Source organism: Arvicola amphibius, chromosome 9, assembly GCF_903992535.2.
Source record: "Arvicola amphibius chromosome 9, mArvAmp1.2, whole genome shotgun sequence".
In the NCBI taxonomy this organism is placed as follows: Eukaryota; Metazoa; Chordata; class Mammalia; order Rodentia; family Cricetidae; genus Arvicola; species Arvicola amphibius.
In genome coordinates, this window is record NC_052055.2 from 102,460,498 (window position 1) to 102,480,196 (window position 19,699).

The following is a 19,699-nucleotide window of genomic DNA, read 5'->3' on the forward strand; positions in this document are numbered from 1 at the left end:
TGTCTCAGATTGACCTGGCTGCCCCAGGAAACCCTGGTCTCCAGGTGAATACCTCAACAAGTCTCCAGTACCTGTTTCTGGCACTTAGGTCAAGGCCACCATCCCATCTTGTCCTCCCTGGATGCTGGGTTGACACTCACATACGGACAGAGACATACTAGTACATTATACCAGCTGTCAAGGTTCGTGAAGGGCCGTAGGGGCAAGACATAAATCCGATGGCCAAAATGACTGCTCTCCACAGGCACTAGAGAGATGGCTCAGCAGTTAACAGCACTAGCAAGCGCTTCATGGAGCTTGCTGCTGAGCAATCAGCATGGCTTCACTGGCAACTCACTGCCCACTGTTTTGTATACTGACAGAGCAGAAGTCCAGTATGCTAGCCCTTTGACAAAATGTATGACTTCACTTCATGGTGAAAGACTCTGAGTTCTATGTAAGCAACGCAGGCTCTTCTAGAGGACCTGAGTTTGGTTTCCAGCACCCACATCAGGTAGCTCACAATGGCCTGTAACCCCAGTTCCAGGGAGTCTAATGCCATCTTCTAACATCTGTAGGTATCTGTACAAATATAACACATACACACACACACACACACACACGAATAAATGATCTTTAAAAAATAACTGTCCTTTTCTGCTAAAAACAAAACAAAAACAAACAAACAAACAGGACAGCTACTGGCTGTGCATAGCAGGGCACCCAGACCTGGAGACTCAGAACATCTTTGCCTTCCCACCAGGCTTTCCACAGACTAGAAGGAATTAAGGTAGGTCACTATTTGTCTCCATGGTCAGTACCTGCTTCCAGGGCTAAGCACCTGTCTCTATAGCCAGTTCACGTCTCCTTGGTCAGCTTCTGACCCCATGGTCAGCACCTCGCGGCCAGCACCTGTCCCTGTGGTCAGCACCTGCCCTGGGTTTAGCACTTGCCCCTATGGTCAGCACCTGTCCCACATGCCTCCCCTAGGGGGACAGAGTCGTGGCTGGGGTGCCTAGATGCCTGGTTTCGGAGGCATCTCCCCAACCTTGTCCTGCACAGCTTCCCCGGCAGAGCGCATTTGGCATTTGATCTGCATGATTGTGCCCACGGTGCTTATTTTCGTGATGGACAATGCCAGCACAAGTGTAATTTTCTGCTGTGGACAAAGAGGAAAAAAATAAATACACATGGGGAGAAAATTCCAAAGGTTAAGACAAGGTGAGTGGAGGGGCGGGGGATGGTCCCCAGATTGGTCAGAAATGCTGGTCCCTACTCAGTACTTCAATGGGAGGGGTGGTACACCTTGTGGGTTTTTTTTTTTTTTAATGAACATTTCACTAAAGGCCACAAATTTTACAAATATTTTTCATGCTTTTATCCCATCTTCCCAATAGCTCTGTGGGACCCTCCATTCTATAGAGAAAAGAGGGGCCCAGGGCTCTGTGAGGTCAACTAACTTATCCAAGGTCACACAGCCATAGTACAGGGATATGAACCAGACAGCAGTAGCCTGAGCTTCTAACCACGTGCCTTCCTGGTCCTGCAAATAGAGGGTGGGGGTCTGGGCGCTCCGGGTCTAAAGGAGCCAGGTGGCCCCTACAGGCAGGGTTTTCCTCCCATCTCAGCAGCTCTGTTCCTGCTCTGGTGTCCCTTCAGCCTTGACTAAGAGGAGCTAGCTAGGCTAGCACAGGCTTGGCTCTTCCAAGATTCATCCCCTCAGGCAGGGCCTTCCACTGCCTCCCAAAGAAGGTTCCCAGCTCTGCCAAAGTTTGAGCTTTGTCTGTATGGGTGTCTTAGGCCCACTTGAAGGGAGGGGTGGTGTGGTGTGGTCTCTATCCTGACTCCTGACATCTCATTTGAGGGTTGGGGCATCTTAGTGAAAACAGGTAACCTCTGACCTACCTAATTCTCCATATCCAGCCCCCGCCTGTGTCTGTGGGTCCAGCACTCATGTCAGGCCCAGCATCCTAGAGGGATTCCCAGGTCTTCCCATGAGCTCCCTGAAAATGCCTTCTTACCCACCTAGTCTTTGCAATGAACCTTTTCCACCACCCCCCCTCCTCTAGGCTGCTCTGTAGCAAATGTCCTAGCCCAGGATACCTGTCCTGCCATTCTCTCCTCACACCGCCCTACACAGCTGCCCCTGTACCTCCCTGTGGGCCCTTAACTTGGCCTTGCTCGTGTTCATCTTCTATTTCTGAGCCTTAAACCCCACTGACTCCCACTGCTCACATCGCCCTAGGTGGGCTTTCTCTGGACCTCCTTCCAGACACAGCCCCACCCTTCCTGGATGCTGGACTTGGCTATCTGACTCGTTTCCTGTTGGGACATCTGTATCCACGCCAACCCCTCAATCCCTTTAGGGAGACTAAAAACTGTCCTTCACTATACCCTTTCCCTTTCTGCATCTCCCTAAGTCTTTATATGAACACACGCTCCTCTTTCTCTCTCCTCCCCGATCCCGAATCTCGAATAGACCCACTTCCCAGTAACCTAACTTTCCCTTGTATATACTTCCAGAAATTTCTTTTTCTGTCTGGTGCAGGCAGGCAGAGTTCCCAGGTTGCAAACACAGAAACACACAGATCATCCACACCTTCCTCTTCAACTTCAAGGGCTCCCTGCCAGCCCCTGTGGTCCTCTCCCCACCTCTCCCAGCCACCTGGACATCTCTCCCAGCAGGCCTGTAGGCACATGCGCAGTGGCTCCTCACGCAGTACCTGCACTCTGGTCACGCATGCACATCCGGACTCCCTGCACGTGTGTGCAGGGCCTTCCGCTCTGAAGCACGGCAGGCCCAGCTGCCAGGCTACCTTGCAGGCAGCACTGGGTCCCAGCAACTTAGCAGGCGTCGAGGGCAGTTCTGCTCCCGTGCTCAGAGCTGCAGAGAAGGGCACCAGGCACAATTTGTTCAGGAAACAATAGCAATGTGTGACATGTCATAAGGATTGATGGAGCAGAAATTTACATGGCAGAATGCATTTTTAAACAGCTCCACCGAGCCCCGGTGCTGCACCGTCATCCTTTTCACATTCATCATCGACCAGGCCCTTGCAGCAGCCCTTCCAACCAAGTGCAAGTGGAGGGGCTCTGCCGAGAAATTGGGAGTGGGGGCTAGAGAGGCTGGCATCGGTGGGAGGAAGCTCCACCAATGGGCCCTGAGAGTATAGAGCTTTCAATGTGCCCATCTCCCTCCCACCAGGGCTGCAGACAACCATTCTAGGTGGGAAGTTATAGCCAGGGACATCCAGGCTCTTAGTGCTTCCAGAGTAATGTAGAGTACATTGGGAAATTTCTATCTCCACTCAACTGAAGTGGGATTGAAGATGAGGCCAGAGTGGCCATGTGGTGGGCAGGGGTCAAGGATGGCAGGATGTTGCTACTCTGAGTGCCTCCCGGGGGTGGAGAAGAGCTACTGATCGTGGCTCTGGGGAGTGTTAGGATTTGGAGGGATCAGATGATGGGTGGTCCAGGAGCAGTGGAACAGGGAAAATGGCAGGCAGGCTGTGGGTGAAGAGGAAAGAGACATACTCAAGGAAGTCTCTGTGCTTGGTCTGGGCTGAGTCTGTAGGAAGTCTGGAACAGGGTGTGCTGCTGAGAAGGAGGGGTGAGCCAGCAGAAGGAGGAGAGGGGAGAAGAGGGAGCATGGAGGCATCACAGGAAGATAAGAAAAAGGAGGTGAGAAGGAGACGCCCCCATCATAACATCCACTCTGAGCCTCAGTTTCCTTATCTGTGAACTAGGGACAAGAGCAGTAGGGCTGCTCTTGCGGGGCCATGGACTGATGAAGGCAACTGATGGAGGGTATTTTCTGCTGTATCTGGCACACAGGGACCACTTTCCATGTAAAGTGGACATTGATGTTTGTTTGTTTGTTCTGTCTTATTTTACAGCCTGTCTTACGTAAGCCAGGCTGGCTTCAAACTTGCTACGTAGCCAAGAGTGACCTTGACCTTCTGATCCTCTGGCCTCAACTCCTTGAGAGTTGGGCTTACAGGCATGCACAGCCACATCTGGCGTATGCAGTGCTGGGGACTGAACCGAGGACTTTGCATCTACTAGGCAGCCAAGTTTCATCCCTACCACTCCCCACCCCAGGTCTCAGCACATTTTCTGCATCCTCTGCACAGGTGCTCCTGGTGAATATCCTCAGCCAAACCTCCCGGGTTCCCGGGCTGCACAACAGAAGCCGGGTCAAGGTGAAGGAGACATGGTGCCCACCCTGCTGGATTATCAAGATGTTGGTCCTGCAGACTAGAAGGAAGGCTAGCAGGATGCTCTCGAGGCATTGGGCTGACTTGTCTGTTGTAGATGTGGTGGTGTTTTTGGGTAACGGTGCTCGTTGCTTTATTTCCCTTTATTTTAAAATCCGGAAATAAAAATTGATGGGGAGCAAATTGCTCTGGCCAGCAGCTCTGAACTTAAAGGAGTAGCCGTGGGGGAAGCAATTATGCCGTGTTAAAGGCTGTCAGGGGGACAGGAGCACAGTATGCCAGGGAACAAGAGTCCCAGGGACTCTTGTTCGTGGTGGGGGTGGGGTGGGGGCGGCAGCTCAAAGGCAGAGGAATAACCAAGTATGTGGGCCTGGTGACGTATGGAACACTTGTCTTTAACAACTTGACATCACCCTTATAAGGTAAGGGACACTTGTCTTTAACAACTTGACATCACCCCTATAAGGTAAGGGGTCCCAGATGAAAATCTCTGCTGCTGGTGGCTGCCTGCCAGAGCAGCGCTCCATCCTGATCAGTTCTTAAGGGTCTCAGCGCTGCTCTGAGTAATGCAGATATGTTGACACTCAGGCTCAGCTAACATGGTTCTCACCTTAGAGATGAGGCAAGTGAGGCTCAGAGAGATTAAGCAAGGCACTGAAGTCACACAGCGCTGCTGAGATTCTGCTATGGGGCAGACACCAAAGGTTTGCATAAGGAATTTCATCGTTTTTGCACGTGTGTGTGTGTGTGTGTGTGTGTGTTTTTTAAGACAGAAAAATAGGTTTGTCGGGTACATTACAAGAGGCAGCAGGCTGGACAGTAACAGAGACACAATATTTCTGTATCGTGTGCGTGTGTGTGCAAGTATGTGCATGTGTGTGCACATGTGCGGAGGATGGAGGGCCACCTTGAGTGTTGTCACTCAGGAGTGTTTCCTGCCCTTGAGACAAGGTTTCTCACGAGGATTTGCCAGATTGGCGAGGCTGGTTGGCAGCCTAGAGAGACACAAGAATCCTCCCTACCTCCCCTGCAGCAGCACTAGGGTCACGTGGCTTTTTCTATGGGGGTGCTAGGGATCCCCAACCCGTCTACTTTTAAAAACACTCTCAGCGATTATAGTTTTAGACAAGAGATGGTGGACTGTTTCTGTGTTAGGCACACTCAAGTGAGCCTGTTTCTCATTGTCTCCCCATTATCACATCTGTGTTTCAGGTGAGTGGCTGAGGCCTGAAGAGACATGTTAAAGTCAGTGGACTGCAGTGGCAGAGCCAGAATTTGAACTTGAACTATCAGAGGTCCCGTCTCACTCAGAGGAGTCACTCCCTGTCCCGTGCCTCAGTTTCTCTCACTGTGTCAGGAAGGGGCTCTTTCTAGCCCTGTCTGGGGTGTCTATTGCTCTGGTCTTGCTGGTCTAAGTGGCTCAGCCTTCCCAGTCACAATTCAACATGAACCTGCCTGATCACCTGAGCCCCAGCTACACAGGACAAGCGAGGACACTGGAAAGAGCCAGAAGCAGTAGAGACTCTTACCATGCAACTGATACCACTGGGGGTATAGAACATGGTGGGGAGAACAGACCCACTGTGGCTGGAGGTTAGGAGTCCAAGGACAGCGTGACAAAGAGAGGTGGGGTGAGATCCTACAGGAATGAGAGGTCCCTGAAGGGTGGGGAAGGCTTTTCAGGTAGGTTGAGGTGAGTCTAGCTAAAGAGGCCATGGTCCTGGGATAGACAGTGCAAGATGGGGTTGGGGTGAGATGGATGGTGGGGGTGGGGTGGGGCATGTGGAAAAGCTATGAAAAGCCTGCTTTGGAAGGTCTACTAGATCCCGTGGCCAGCCCCAGCGTCCTCGGTACAACATATTATCCAGTTGTCCATTTTGCTATCTGTAAGTCACGATTGAGGAGGATGGAATATGCCAACGGGCTGCCCCTCAAGACATGTCCATGTCCTTACCCCAAGGGCATGTGACCTTGGAAAAATGACTTTGGCAGGTGTAACTAAGATAAGGATGATGTCATAGTGGGTTTTAAATCCAATGACAAGTGTCCTTGTGAGATGCACTCGGAGAAGCAAGAAGAACCAATGCAGATAGAGGTGGAGGTTAGGGTTGCCTGGGTTTTAGAGATTAGAAGAGACTCCACACCGGAAGCCTGTGGAAGGCTTACCCTGACACCCACATACTTTGACAGGAGCTAAGGAGGAAGGCTGGCTAGTTCCTGAGACCTGCCTGCTGAAGGCCACAGGTAAGACTGCAATCTTGGTGGCAGAGTTGAGCTCCAGAGCCACCCAGGTGGAACCAGTGGTCCGACAAGCCTCCCAGGGTCCCAGCATCAGACACAGACTCCCCGAGACAAGGCCCGATGCCCTATATGACTTAGGACTTCTCAGTGAGCCTCCATGACCCCAGGCAGAGGGCAACAGCCCTGCAAAGGGCCAATCCCAGGACAGGACACCCTCGTCTCTTTCACATCACTGGTGACATCAGTACCACAGTTTCCGGGAATCAGCTCTTGTGCTGAGTGGCAGGGTCAAGGGTACAGAGTCCAAGAACTGCACTCACAGCCCCTTCCCAGAGGAGGTGCCTCAGGCACCACATCCCATCCCATGTGTCCAAAAGGCATCTCCTAAGTGTCCAATGGCATCAGAAGCCACAGAGCCACTAGCCACGGCTCTGAGCTCATCTCTGGACCCCTGGTACTACTTTATCCTAGGACCTGTCTGCCTCTCTGCCTCTCTGCCTCTCTGTCTGTGGGCTTTTGTTTAGAGGAAGATGCTAGAATGACAGGGGAAGTCACCTCTTCAGAAGCCGCCCTCACTTTCTATGAATCAGCACTCCTGGTCCCTGAGCTGGGATAGAGCGTGGCTTCCATGCTCTAATTTCCCAGAATGGTTGTGCTCTTGTTCCTGGGGCACTTGTGGGTGCCGGGTGCCACTTCTCTGGGTCTTCTGACAAGCAAGTCGCCTGCCCTCCACGTTTGTTTCCAGTGTGTCTTCTGGGGGGAGGTTGACCTAGGACAGAGCCCTCAGGCTGGATGGGGACATGGCAGCATGCTTGCTGCGTTCTTAGGTCCCCCAGCTACAGCGTGGCTCAGGGTTCTACAACCAGCAAACAGAAAGAGCAAAAGCTGAGCCCCGATCTGTCTGGCTTTCACATACACGTGGAGAAGAAGAAAAAGGAGGAGGAGGAAGAAGAATCGAGAAACCCCTTTCAGTCCCCCTGTAGGACCTTCCTTTATGTACTTAGGTTTGAAGAAGATGTGACTGAGTGACTTCTTTTCTTTTCTCTTTTTCTTTTTCTTTTCAATCGCATCTGATCACCAAGGAAAGCAAACGGAACGCAGAAAGCCACTTTCCTGGGGACACGGAGGGGGACTGGCTGGGGAGGGCGAGGCATCTGTAATCAGAAGGACTTGGACCTCTCCACGGCTGTTATCAAGCTGGGATTATGTGGTAGAGGAGAGGTGTGGGGACAGACACACATCTGAAGCTGAGTTAAGAGGGACTGCATGTACCCAGGAGATGGGACAGAAGAGAAAAGACAGTCCAATCAACCCCCTGGAGTAGCCTCCCCAGCGCTACAGCTTGCTCACCAGGGTCTCCTCCCCGAATCATCCACAGCCCTGCCCCCACCTCTACGGGGGCCCTACTGGTGACTGGCAGCTTTTAGACTAGTCGGAAGGTGCAGAAGGGTACCTGGATGGTGGGGGAGGGGACTGCCCTCTCTCCAAGGTGATTTGCCCCTGTGCCTGCTGTCATTGGTGGGTGCTGATTGGGCCAACACATGTTGTCGCTAATGAACATATCGATTGTACATTCTCTCGTTGGCTCGCTAAATGGCAAGCCTCACATCTGACGGATTAAATACCCACCCGATTGCCTGCCTGACATCTCCATCACTCCACCTGCCAGGCCCTAATGAATTTCACAATCCCACATGATGCGAGAAATTAAGGTCAAGGTTCATGGCTGGGATTGTGTATCTCCCCTGAGATATCTGAGCTTAGCAGGGTCTGTAGCCCCAGTCCTTAACTCTCCTGGGCTTTTAACCCAGGATACACGGGGGGCGGGCGGGGGGGAATGATGTCTCCTTGTGCCTGTTAGGGATCAAGAAGTAGTCCTGTCCTAGGCTCAGAACCTTTGAGCTTCCCCACTCCCATCGCCCTTTCCCATTCAGCTCCCAGAAGAGCCTAAAAGCTCGGAGACGGACACTGTTTTAACCCTGGCCTCAGAGACAGAGGGCTCAGTGGATTCTCATTTTGCAGATACTGAGAGAAGATGACTAAGAGCAAAATGTCCCTGATCATTCAACCAGTAGAAGGCCCCGATCTTCTAATTCTGGGTTTTAAGGACTTATGGCACACAGTGGGAGCCCACGGGGGACTTCCGTCTAGTCTGGGTTCTCTGATGGTAGGAAGGAAGGTGGCTGGCAGGTAAAGGCACCGACTCTGAGTTCTGCTGGAAAGCCGGGAAACAGAGATCCACTTTGGGTCTGTTCTACAAGGTGACAGTCATCTCATGGTCCCATGAGAGGGGTGTGTGTGTGTACATGTTCATGTGTACATGTATGCATACGGAGGCCAGAGGTCAACCTCAGTTGTCATTCTTGGAGGGGGGACTCAAAAACCTGTTTATTGAGACAGTCTTTCACTGGCCTGGGATTGTGAAGTAGGCTGGACTGGCTGGCCAGTGTGGTTCAGATCTGTCAATCTCTGCTTCCCCACAGCCCTTAGCTGACCCCAGGCTAGGTTTATAACCATGGGCCACTACACCTGGCTTTTTTACCCCTCCCCCACAGTTCTGGGGTCCTTATACTCCCAGAGGAAGCATCATTGAGCCATTTCCCCAGCCTAGCCCTAGGTTTTGCCAGGTTCACAGGGAGGGTCCAGGCACCTCCAAGAGTTCTGTGATGCTCACTGAAGGGAAGGCTATCTATACCCTAGAGACATAAGCTCAGACTGCCAGCCACAGCGGGGTGGCCATTTGGCACTAGCTTCCCCATCTATAAAACAAGGAGGCTTATAGGCTGTCACAAATGGGGATATGACGGGTTGATGCACACAAAAGATGCATCCCGTGGCACAGGTGACTTCATGTTTAAGCCAAGTTCCTCCTCTGTTCCAGGCACTGTGCTGAGCTCTCGGCTTGCATTACGTCATTGCGTCCTTACAACAGATCTATAAGAAAAAAGCATCACTGGGCAGTGGTGGCACACACCTTTAATCCCGGTGCTTGGGAGGCAGAGGTAGGTGGATCTCTGAGTTCGAGGCCAGCCTGGTTCACAATGTGTTTCAAGAATACAGGGATACACAGAGAAACCAAAAAAAAAAAAAAAGGTGTTGAAAGTGTTTTTCCCCCTCACTCTCCAGGAAAGGAAACTGAGGTTATTTGACAGAGACTAGATATCCAAGCCCTCCCCACCTGCTTATCAAATTAATAGAAACCATGCCTTTTTCTCTCTCTCTCCCTCTTTAAGGTGGTACAATACTAACAGGAAAGACAATGTTCCAGGCCCCCCGTGCAGGTAAATATTGCCACCTGACCCGCTTTGGGACAATAAAATGAAAACAGAAGTTTTCAAAGTTATTTCTAGGAACTCTGAATAGAGAAGGGGAGGGGGGCTCAAGAGACGGCTCAGCAGAGGACCAGTCTTAGTGCTCATGTCTGGCAGCACAAAACTGTCAGTAAATACATCTCCAGAGGGTCTGACACCCTCTTCTGGTCTCCGCAGGCACCACCCCCTATACAGGTGCAATGTGGAGGAGGGGAAGTGCTTTCTTCACTTCCTCCTATAATTTAAAATATAGATGTGATAGCTGAGGTTCTAGCAAGAATTTTGGATCATGAAGGTGAGGGTTACAAACCACACATGATATGGAAGAGTACTTGAGGGAGCCACCGGAGGCTCTGCCCCGTCTATATAAGAGATGAACGCACTTCAGTCTGGTATAAACAATTGTTGGGGCTTCCTGCTGCTGGCTAGACTAGTCTTTGTTGGTACAAGGTCAATGCCATTCCAAGTCACAGCCCCGAAGTAGCAGGCTTAGGATAAAGTTGGTGTCCGAAGACTGGATGGAAATCTGTCACCAACACCGCCATCAGATGGCAGAGCAGGGGCGGTGCACTTGGGTCAATCCCCAGTGACTGCTCATGAAGTCAGTCTAGTGTAGGTGTGCCCAGCTGGTGGCCCACAGGTTGCACATGGTCTGGGATATCTATGAATGTGGCTCTTTAAAATGTGATGAGATTTTGTGTGTGTGTGTGTGTGTGTGTGTCTGTGTGTGTGTGTGTGTGTGTGTGTGTATGACTTTTCTCTCTGCAATTTGATTGTGTGTTTTTTAGGCACGAATTTCATAGATAAAACATCATGTCACAATCTCATGCAGCATAAATACAAGCATGTTTCTGTAACTCACTGGCTGAAAATTGGACACTCCTAGATTTAAACTGTGCCCCCCCCAAAACTCTTCCTCATTCAAATGAACCCAAAGAAGAAAAAGGGTGGACATTAGATTCTAGTGGGTCTTGAGTACATTATTTTCCCCAAAACTATGGGTATTAGCAATAAAATAGAAAATGCTATTAGAACGTGTAGTCACATCCTAGGGTCATGAGGGTAAACAAGATCATGTGGCACATGCTTTTAAGCCCAGCCATTGGAGGCAGAGCTCAGAGAACAGATTGTGAATTCAAGTCTGTTTGGTCCACATAGTGAGTTCCAGGTCAACCAGAGCTATATAGGGAGATTCATCTCAAAAATAATTAAATAGATAAATAAAATAATAAAGAATAAAATAAAACAAAGCAATGAAGTTTGAAAAACATTAGGTAAGCCAGCACCTAAAAGACTGTGATCTACCCTAGAGATGAGTTGGCAGGATGCATGTCTCCTACCCCTCCCACAGCCGCCCCGAGCCCACAGACCAGGTCCACTTCCCACATCTGTCCGCCCCTCTCCGGCACTTCATCTACCCCAGACATCCCTCCAGCTGCTGTACAGACAGACTCAGCTGGGGCCCTGTTGGCTCTCCTTGCCCAGTACTCTAGTTACCCCAGCCCAGGCTGGGAACCTTCCGCAGCACCTAGCCCAGGCTGCCTTGGCACCGGCCTTTGGTTTGCAGTATTTATGAACTTGCTCCAGCCCTGGCCACTTTTACAGCAATTCTCTCTCCCGTTGCCCAGGGGGGTCCATTTTCCTTGCTCCAGTGTCCTTAGCGCGATTGCCTGAGCAGGAGCAATCAGTGGTCAGCTTATGGAAGGGTGACTTTTGAGCCGAAGCTCTAGGTGCGGGAGGGGACTGTCTGGGGGCAGGTGATCACAAGTCGGCATGCGAGGCTTAGAGAGCATATGACCTAGTCCTTCCATTTTCCAGAAGAGGACACCAAGGTCCCTGGCGAGGGACTGCTCCCGGTCATCCGTGGGTAAGCCTACTTTTGCAAGACTTGGACAACTACACCAGCCCTGGTTAGGAAGGAGAGGAGTGGGGTGGAGGGCTTGGGGCCATTAAACTAGAGCTACAGTCTTGGCTTGGCTTCTCTGGAGCTGGCTGCCCTGATGGGCTACCTGCTTCCCTGGACCTGTGTCTTCTGCACAATAGTTACAGAAGAGATGAGGTGCTCGAGAGTCACCGAACTCCGGGGATCCAATCACTGGGCCTGAGATGCTACTGAGTATCTCTTGGCTTTAACATCGGGGCAGAGGTCGATGGCCATCAGCATCTCCCCAAACTGAGACTGGTGGGTTCTGGGGACACCCGTGACAGAAGCTGTGCAGCCCTGCCGAGCCTGACAGTTATAGGTCGCTTTTACTTGGTAAAAATCAATGCGCTGAGAAGCTGCTGATTCTCTGAAAACTATCAGAGCTTACACAAGCCAGGATGGTGCACTTCAAGGGCAGAGGTAGGTGTGTGTGTGTGTGTGTGTGTGTGTGTGTGTGTGTGTGTTGGGGGGGTGTCCTGGCTTAATACTACAACTCAGCCCAGGAGCTAGATACTTCTCTGGACTCCCTTCTCCCTTCCTCTTCTCCTGCAAACACAGCCCCACTCCATCCAGAACTCTCCAGAGCACCTGTCCTACCTTGCACTCCATCCTATTTTAGTTTTAGGGTGGATATTTAGATTAAGGAGACAAACACAGGCCAGAAGCACTGAGGCCTGACAGCCAGAGGAACTCCTACCTGTCAATCACTGTCAGCAGCTCAGCCTCCTCGGCTCAGCTCCCCCCACCAAAAAATATTCTAACAGGAAGACTAGACATGAACCCTGAGCCCACCGAGGGGTTCCCAGAGACGGCCTTAGGCATCCCCCAAATGGAGGGACATTGTGTCAACAAAGGCTTCCAGGCCAGCTTGGGAGCAGGGGCCGGTGACCTGCTATTTCCTATTTTTCTCCTTTCCTCCTCCTCTCTCTCCCTCTCCCCCTCCCCAGTCTGCAGATAAAGAATTCAATTTTCTTTTAAACGGTGGGGAAATTGGAAGAGATTTTGTTCTGTTTAAGCACAGCTGGAGTCTCAGGTCTCTAGGGCTTTGAGAACAAGGAGGTCAATTAAGATGCCAGTGGTAAGGGGTGGCAGGAGGTGGGGGAGGGGGAGGATGAATCAGGATGGGCCTGTGGGAAGGCCCACTGAGGGAAGGGGGCAGATTCTAGGCTAACATAGCAGGGCTGTCTTCCCAAAGTTGACCCCCCCCCCCGTCTTCTGGGAGATTCTGTAAACTATCCAGATGGGGCCTACCCCATTGGGTTAAGTAAGCATCTCCCCAACTAATAATTCATGTTGTGATTTCTACTGACAGCTTTATGCAATGGTAGAATCAAGTCAAACCAGAGTTATCAGAAACAGGGAGAGGAGCTGTTTTCAAAAGCCGGGGACAGATTGTGGACACCTTGGACGGACACTAGGACCTCTCTAGGATCGCTTGCTCATGGAGGCCCTGGGCTGTGACCCTGAGGAGACCCCCTCATACCGCTAGGGTAGGAACTCTGGTCTGCCGTTGCACAGAGGATGAATCCAGAACCAAGGCAGTCAGAAGTCTGCCCTAGGAGCCTGCTGGGAGAAGGCAGTAAGACTACCGCCCTGTCTGTGGGCACCATGGGACACTTTCTCCAGGTGAGCCCTTTGAAGGTTCCTGCCAGTTGAAGGAGGGAGACACTGAGGTGGGTAAAATTGGCTGTTCTGGAGAGGATGGTGGAACCCAGACCTCAGGAGAGCTGGGGGAGGGGGATCATGTAGAGAGAAGGCCCTTGCCTCTGATCCCCCTCCCCATCCAGGCTGCAGAATGGGCACCCTCACTTCTCATTCTGCTCTCCAGTAGCTTGTACTCCACCTTCTGCCCCACCTCCCGCCACCTCTGTCCCCTGCCTTGGTTTCTGTCCTTCACCTTGCCTCTCTGAAGCCCTGCCTGACCTGGGAGGCAGCCTAAGAAGATGCCCAGGTGACTCTGTCCTTAGGCTGAATGGGAAGCTAAGTCCTAGACAGGGGACAAGGGTAGCCTAGGATCACATAGAATGTCAATGCCTGACTTATGGAGTATCCAGCATGGATAAGGATTCAAACTTTCAAACTAAAAAAGAAAAAAAAAAGCCATTGGCTCATTGACTGACTGAGTGATCTAAGTGCACTATTTACTTTTACCTTTTCTGTGCCTCAGTTTCCCCATGGGGACTTTGGTCATCCTCTGTCCTGTCACGTGCCTCCAGCAAGTTACCCTAGATCCCACAGACACTCACCCAGGACTCAAACCCATTGTGTGCCGTGGCCCCAGCTTAAGACACCTGCCAAGGAGCAGGAGCGAGTCTGGGGAAGAGGGATGAAGGATGGAAGGAGAGATGGGTGTGTGCCGGGTACCCGGGAGAGCCTGGTTGCAGAGGTATTGAATGCCAACCCAGGCCCAGAGTGCTTAAACTCAGCTGCCAGTGAGTGTCCAGGGCAGTGGTCCTCAACCTTTCTAATGCTGCATTTTTTTTTTTACTACAGTTCCTCATGTTGTGGTGATCCCCTAACCTTAAAATTATTTTCATTGCTACTTCATAACTATAATGTTGCTATAATGTTATGGATTGTAACATAAATATCTGCTACTTCCGAAGGTCTTTGGCGACCCCATGGGAAGGGTCATTCAGACGCAAAGGGATTGTGACCCACAGGTTAAACCATTGGTCTAGAGCCAGTGGAGATGTCCTGCTTCTCCAGGAGCGTCCATTGTGGAAGTGAACCCTACCGGTGGATCACCAGCCTCTGAGATTTCCACATCTCTGACCTCAGAATCCATGAGCGTGATGATGTAGCACCAGCCGAGTTTGAGTGATTTCTAATGTGGCAATCAGCACAGAAAAAAGCTCTGTGTGAACAGAGGGCGTAGCCCGTGCACAGCGCGGGCACCAAGTGAGTGTTTGTCTGAGGACTGGCTGGCAGATGCAGGAGTGGGTGAAAGCTGTGGAGAGCCCCTGAGTTTCTTTAAGTGGGGAATCAGACAACTCCTGCAGCCAGGGCAAGCTCCTGTGATGAGCAGGGCCCTTTGGCTCCTGCTGCGTGGGCCCTGCTCAAACAGCAGGAAGAATGTTAGGTTAAGGCAGCACAGGGACCTTTGAAGTTCAGGTTCCCGAGCAACTGCACAGGCCCTACCCCCTGCAGCCCCTGCTCTCCTCTTCCAGGGGTCTTGTTCTGTCCCATTGGCTGGCTCTGCTATCCTCCTCTGGGTTTGGCGACTTGAGGCTGGATCCTGCAGTTGACATAGTCAGGAGCTCAGTCCCTGTGCCAAGGGAGGAGAGCTGGAACCCAGGAAGTCAGAGTTGGAGGCGGGGCAGGTGGAGGTCCAGAGACTCAGAGTGTGGGAGCCTGCACTTTCAAGCTGCTGGGGCATCTGAGGTTGACAATCACAGCACCAACAATCACAGCTGTCACTCACCCAGGGCCTTTAAGGCACTCCGTGCTCAAGCTGACCAATCTCTTATTAAAAAATTACTTCTTTCTATGTGTAGGAGGGGTGTTTTTCCTGTATGTATATCTATGCCTCGCATGCATGGCTGATGTCCATGGAGGCCACAAGAGGGCATCAGATCCCCTGGAACTGGAGTTACAGACAGGTGTGAGCTGCCATATGGGTACTGGGAGTCGAACCCAACCTGGAAGAGCAGTCAGTGCTCTTAACCACTGAGCCATCTCTCCAGCTCTGTCCTATTGGTTCATCACCTCCATAGTACATTCTGGAATCTAGAGGACCAGGGCACGGCTAGGTACCTGCATCGGGTCAAAGTTCAGCCAACAGCAAAGCAAGAACAGGAACCTAGGTCTCTGGTTTCAGAGCCTTTTTCTTGGCCAGCATCCTCCTGCAGAAGCCGAGATAGTAGGAGGTCCTCACTGAGGTTGTGGAGCAATGTGCCCTACTCCTGGGATAGAGGGATGGGAAGGACCTGGGATAGTTTTAGGGAGCACCCTCTAAGGCAGAAGCAAGGGGTGGCTTTCTCAGATCTCCTGTCTGGGTTCTTAAGTCCACTTGCTTGGGTTTAATGGGGGGGGGTGAGGTAGGAGCAGGCAGCCCCCGAACCTGCAGGCTGGGGTGCCCAGTAGTCACAGAGCTGGGAGCCAGGCCTTGCCGCTGATAGGAGAGGCACACTGACTGTATTAGAGCATTTCTGTACTGAACTGAAGTTGGCTCCACCAAGGCCAGCCTGGGGCAATGACGTCACTTCCCCTTTCCCTTTGGGCATCAGTGGTTTCTGTTAGCTGCGGGGAAGAGGCAGAGAAGAGGACAAAGAGCATAGGGGCTCTGTGTTGACTGGTGGGGTGGAAAGGCCAGCTTGATGGGGGAGAATCTGGTTAGTTCTGGCCTTAGGATGTCTAGACCATGGGTCTTTCCCCCAAGCCGATGGTGCCTGAGGTTTTTGAGGGTCCATGTGGGGTGACCCAGCAGCCTGTTCTCTGGGATCTGCAGAGTCCTCTTTGGCTCCTTTCTGTCCTCAGCCCTGGATGCTGCTGAAGGGACTCAGTGGTCTAGCACAGTCCCTCTGTGGCTTGCCTTTACTCAATATCTGAAGTTGCCTAGGAGCTTTGGGGCCCTGAACAAGCCACTTAACCCCATCCCCCAGCCTCACTTCCTCATCTGGAGAATGGCAATTACAGGAGATACCTAACAGGTAGGAAATGATGGCCACATGATGCGTGGGTTACAGTGGGACAGTAAGAGACAGTAAGGAAGACATAGGTCTTGGTCTTCAAGGGCCATCCCAGTCATCCCTATCATTCCCTGTCTCCAGCACAAGTGCTCTGGGCACTAGGTCTGGCTGCAACCCCAGCCACACTCAACCCATTTTTTCCTCCTCAGGTGATATGCTGAACAGGGAAGCGCTCTTGAGGGATGACCCAAACAAGCAACCAGAGCTGGGCTCAAGGTCATAGTTTGACCTCTAGGTCCTTACCACTCCAACTCCTTGCCGTGGAAATTACTGGGCTCTGTAAACTTCTCAACCTGTGCTATAAATTCCAGCCAGCAGAGACATGAGAGATCGGGCTCCACTGGTCCATCTGTGATGCCCAGGCTGGTCATGACAGCCAGCTTCCCCTGGCCACTGTCATGCAATCACTCCCCCAACCACAGAAACAGAGCTGTGGCTGGGTGGGGGGCTGGGCGAGCCCCTTGCCGCAGGCTCCACTCAGCCTGCGGTGCAAATTAAAACATCTTCCTTTCTCTTTATAATTTTTTTTCCTGACACAACTGCCCATGAAACATTTTAATAACACCGTGGAAAAGGTCAGAGAGAAGGAATTTCACAGTCTCTGAGCAGGCAGCTGTAACTGTGGCCCCTTCTGACACAGACAGGGGAAAGACAAGACCTGGATCTAAAAGGAAGAGTGATCCACATGGCTAGAGTCTGAGGGGTGGAGATGGGAGGCCAGAGAGGGCACAGTGTGGGATATGGCCAGGAATCCTGCTGCCTGCTGGGAGCTAGGCAGCACCTTGGGGTGAGTGGCTCTCCAGTAGTCAGGCAGGAGAATGAGCAGAACTAGAGACGGAGATAGGAAGGTCTATGGCAGGGTCAGGCCTACGAACGCTCTGAATGCATCCAACTTGAGGGGCTCAATTCATGTTCTCCCGAGGCTGGCCATACTCCTCAGCTCGCACCGCACCTCAATCTCAGCCCTGCTCCACAGGTGTTCCAACCCTCCCACCAGCTACAGCAGTGGTTCTCAACCTGTGGGTCTAACGGCCCTCTCGTCGGGGCTGCATATCAGATAGCCTGCGTATCAGATATTTACATTATGGTTCACAACCGCAGCAAAGTTACAGTTATGAAGTAGCAATGAAATAGTTTTTTTTAAAGCAAAGGTACATTTAGTTTGCACGTACAATAATTCTTGTAGTGATCAAACCATGGTGGGGGGGGGGTCACTACACCAGAAAGAACTGTATTAAAGGGTGACAGCATTAGGAAGGTTAAGAAGCAATGATCTACAGGAATGTCTAATGCAAACAGAATTCTCCTCCCAGCAAGGACTCCAGGAATGAGTGCCCTGATAGCATCAGGCCTGGACTACATGCTAGAACTCTTGGTCACATGTCCTTGACCTGTATGGATATGATCACTGTTACCTCCCTGGTTCCTTTATCATAGATTGTTTGGCACCCTTCCCCCTGACAGTCCTTGGTGTCGGGGAGACATGCATCCCCTTTGAGTCCTGGAGCCTTTCATACATCTTGTTGGGTAGGGCCTCGGAGGTGAAGAGAGAGTCCAGGAGCCCAAGGCGATGAGTGATATATTGCTGAGGTACTGCGGTGAAGGCTGGGGGAGTCCCGGGCTGGGAAACAGTGGATTCAGAGAACAGCCATAGCAGACTCGTGGTTTCCGTATGACGGCCTGACTAGCTAAACATCTGTTTGAAATATTAATAACTGTCAGATGGAAAGGCCTGGGGGCCTTGAGTTTCTCCAGACCATCTGTCTACAGAGTAAACACACTTCGGGGTGGGGGCCTGCAATGGCAGGCGACATCCGCTTGGAACAAGACATGGCAGCGAGGCCCCTGTGGGCTTCTCACGCGCAAGCACCGGGATGTGGTAACAACATTTATTGAGTACCTATGCTGGGTCAGACTCTGAGCTTACAGAGTAGCATCTACCAGATTGATCTGCACAGTAACCAATTCAAATTTATGATAGATGCCCCCTTTTGCATTGCCAGGCCATATAATCTGAACAGAACCAATTCCTATGCCCTGGGTCCACTAAGGGAAGTGTAACCCATAGCTGGCATGTCAGAATCAGATAGGTGGTACCAGGATGATACCTGTACTGAGCTTAGTTCTGGGGTAGTGGTTGAAGCTATTGAAAAAACTTATTTCCCCCCCACTAGCATTAATAAACTAGTAAGAAATCTGGAGGAGCCACTGCAAAAAAGCTGAGCTGTTGCTAATGACAGATTATTGTTTATATGAACACCTGGATAGAGCCATGCCTGGACTCACTTCTACCTTTAAGTTACACGACCGAATGCTTTCTTGGCTGAACTGTATGAGAGTTTCTGCCTCTTGCAGTCAAGAGCCTTGAACGGCATAGACACAGTAACTACAGGTGGGGATGAGCGCTTGGCAAAGGCCAAAGACATCTGAACATCAACGAATCTGCTGGACTCAGACAGGAAGGGTCACTGTCCTCAGAGATGGCCAGCACACAGTCCACTGGTTAGACAGAATTTCTAGGGCTCCTGGATCATCTGGCATGCATGACTTTCAAGAAAAAGAAAAAAAAAAAAACCAAAGTATCTTCCTATCTTATCACCCCATAGTCTGATCTATTTCTATTTTCCCTGTTTCAGGGGGAGTCTGGACACTGTTATTCACCAACCAACAGTCTCCAGGTACTTGGGGGCACCTGAAACCCAGATGCTCAGTGTCCCTGGGAACATCCAAGAGCTTATGGCCACTGTGGATGTGGAGACTTACCAGGACTGTCAGCACAGAGGTCCCCACGGTGATGTTCTCGTACAGGCTGACATTGTAGAGAGGCTGGCTGAAGATGGGCCGATTGTCGTTTTCATTGATGAGGGTAATCTTCACTTTGGCATAGCCCACGTGGTCAGGTACACTCTCATTGGCAAAGAGCTAGGGGAGCAGAGTAGGGCCGCGTGAGCTCCCATGCATCTCTGGAGTCTTTGTTGTCTCCCATAAAACTGTTCTACGTTTAGGCTGGGTCTAACCCTGAGTATCTGCTAGAGTCAAGGCCCATACTAGCTGTGTTCAATGAATCCTTCTGCAGGGCCTTCTTCAGGGAGGAAGGGGTGTGGGTACTGGGTTGGCCAACATGGGCCACAGGGACACCAGAGGTGGGTCTGGTGAATTAGCCCCATATTCCCGGACATATCCTTGCCTTCCTTGAGGATTTAGCCCCTGCCATCTCTGTTGCTTCTCTGGGACAGAACGTTAGGGAGATCGGAAGCACTGGGAGGTAGGACTTAAGGGGATCCTACCCCATCCTCTCCAGCCTCCCCTTCAACCTCCCCAGGTAGCCCAAGGATG

At 51.4% G+C, this 19,699-nt stretch overlaps 1 protein-coding gene across 4 annotated transcripts in view; it reads right to left on the reverse strand.

The window, feature by feature from the left end:
- The window catches only part of Cdh23 (cadherin related 23), a 331,360-nt gene that overhangs the window by 131,572 nt on the left and 180,089 nt on the right, over positions 1-19,699 (reverse strand). For all 4 annotated transcript variants that reach the window (XM_038342224.1, XM_038342222.1, XM_038342223.1 and 1 more), the window contains one exon: positions 19,127-19,285. In XM_038342224.1, the coding sequence (XP_038198152.1) occupies positions 19,127-19,285 (159 nt within the window). The remainder of the gene's footprint in view (positions 1-19,126; positions 19,286-19,699) is intronic.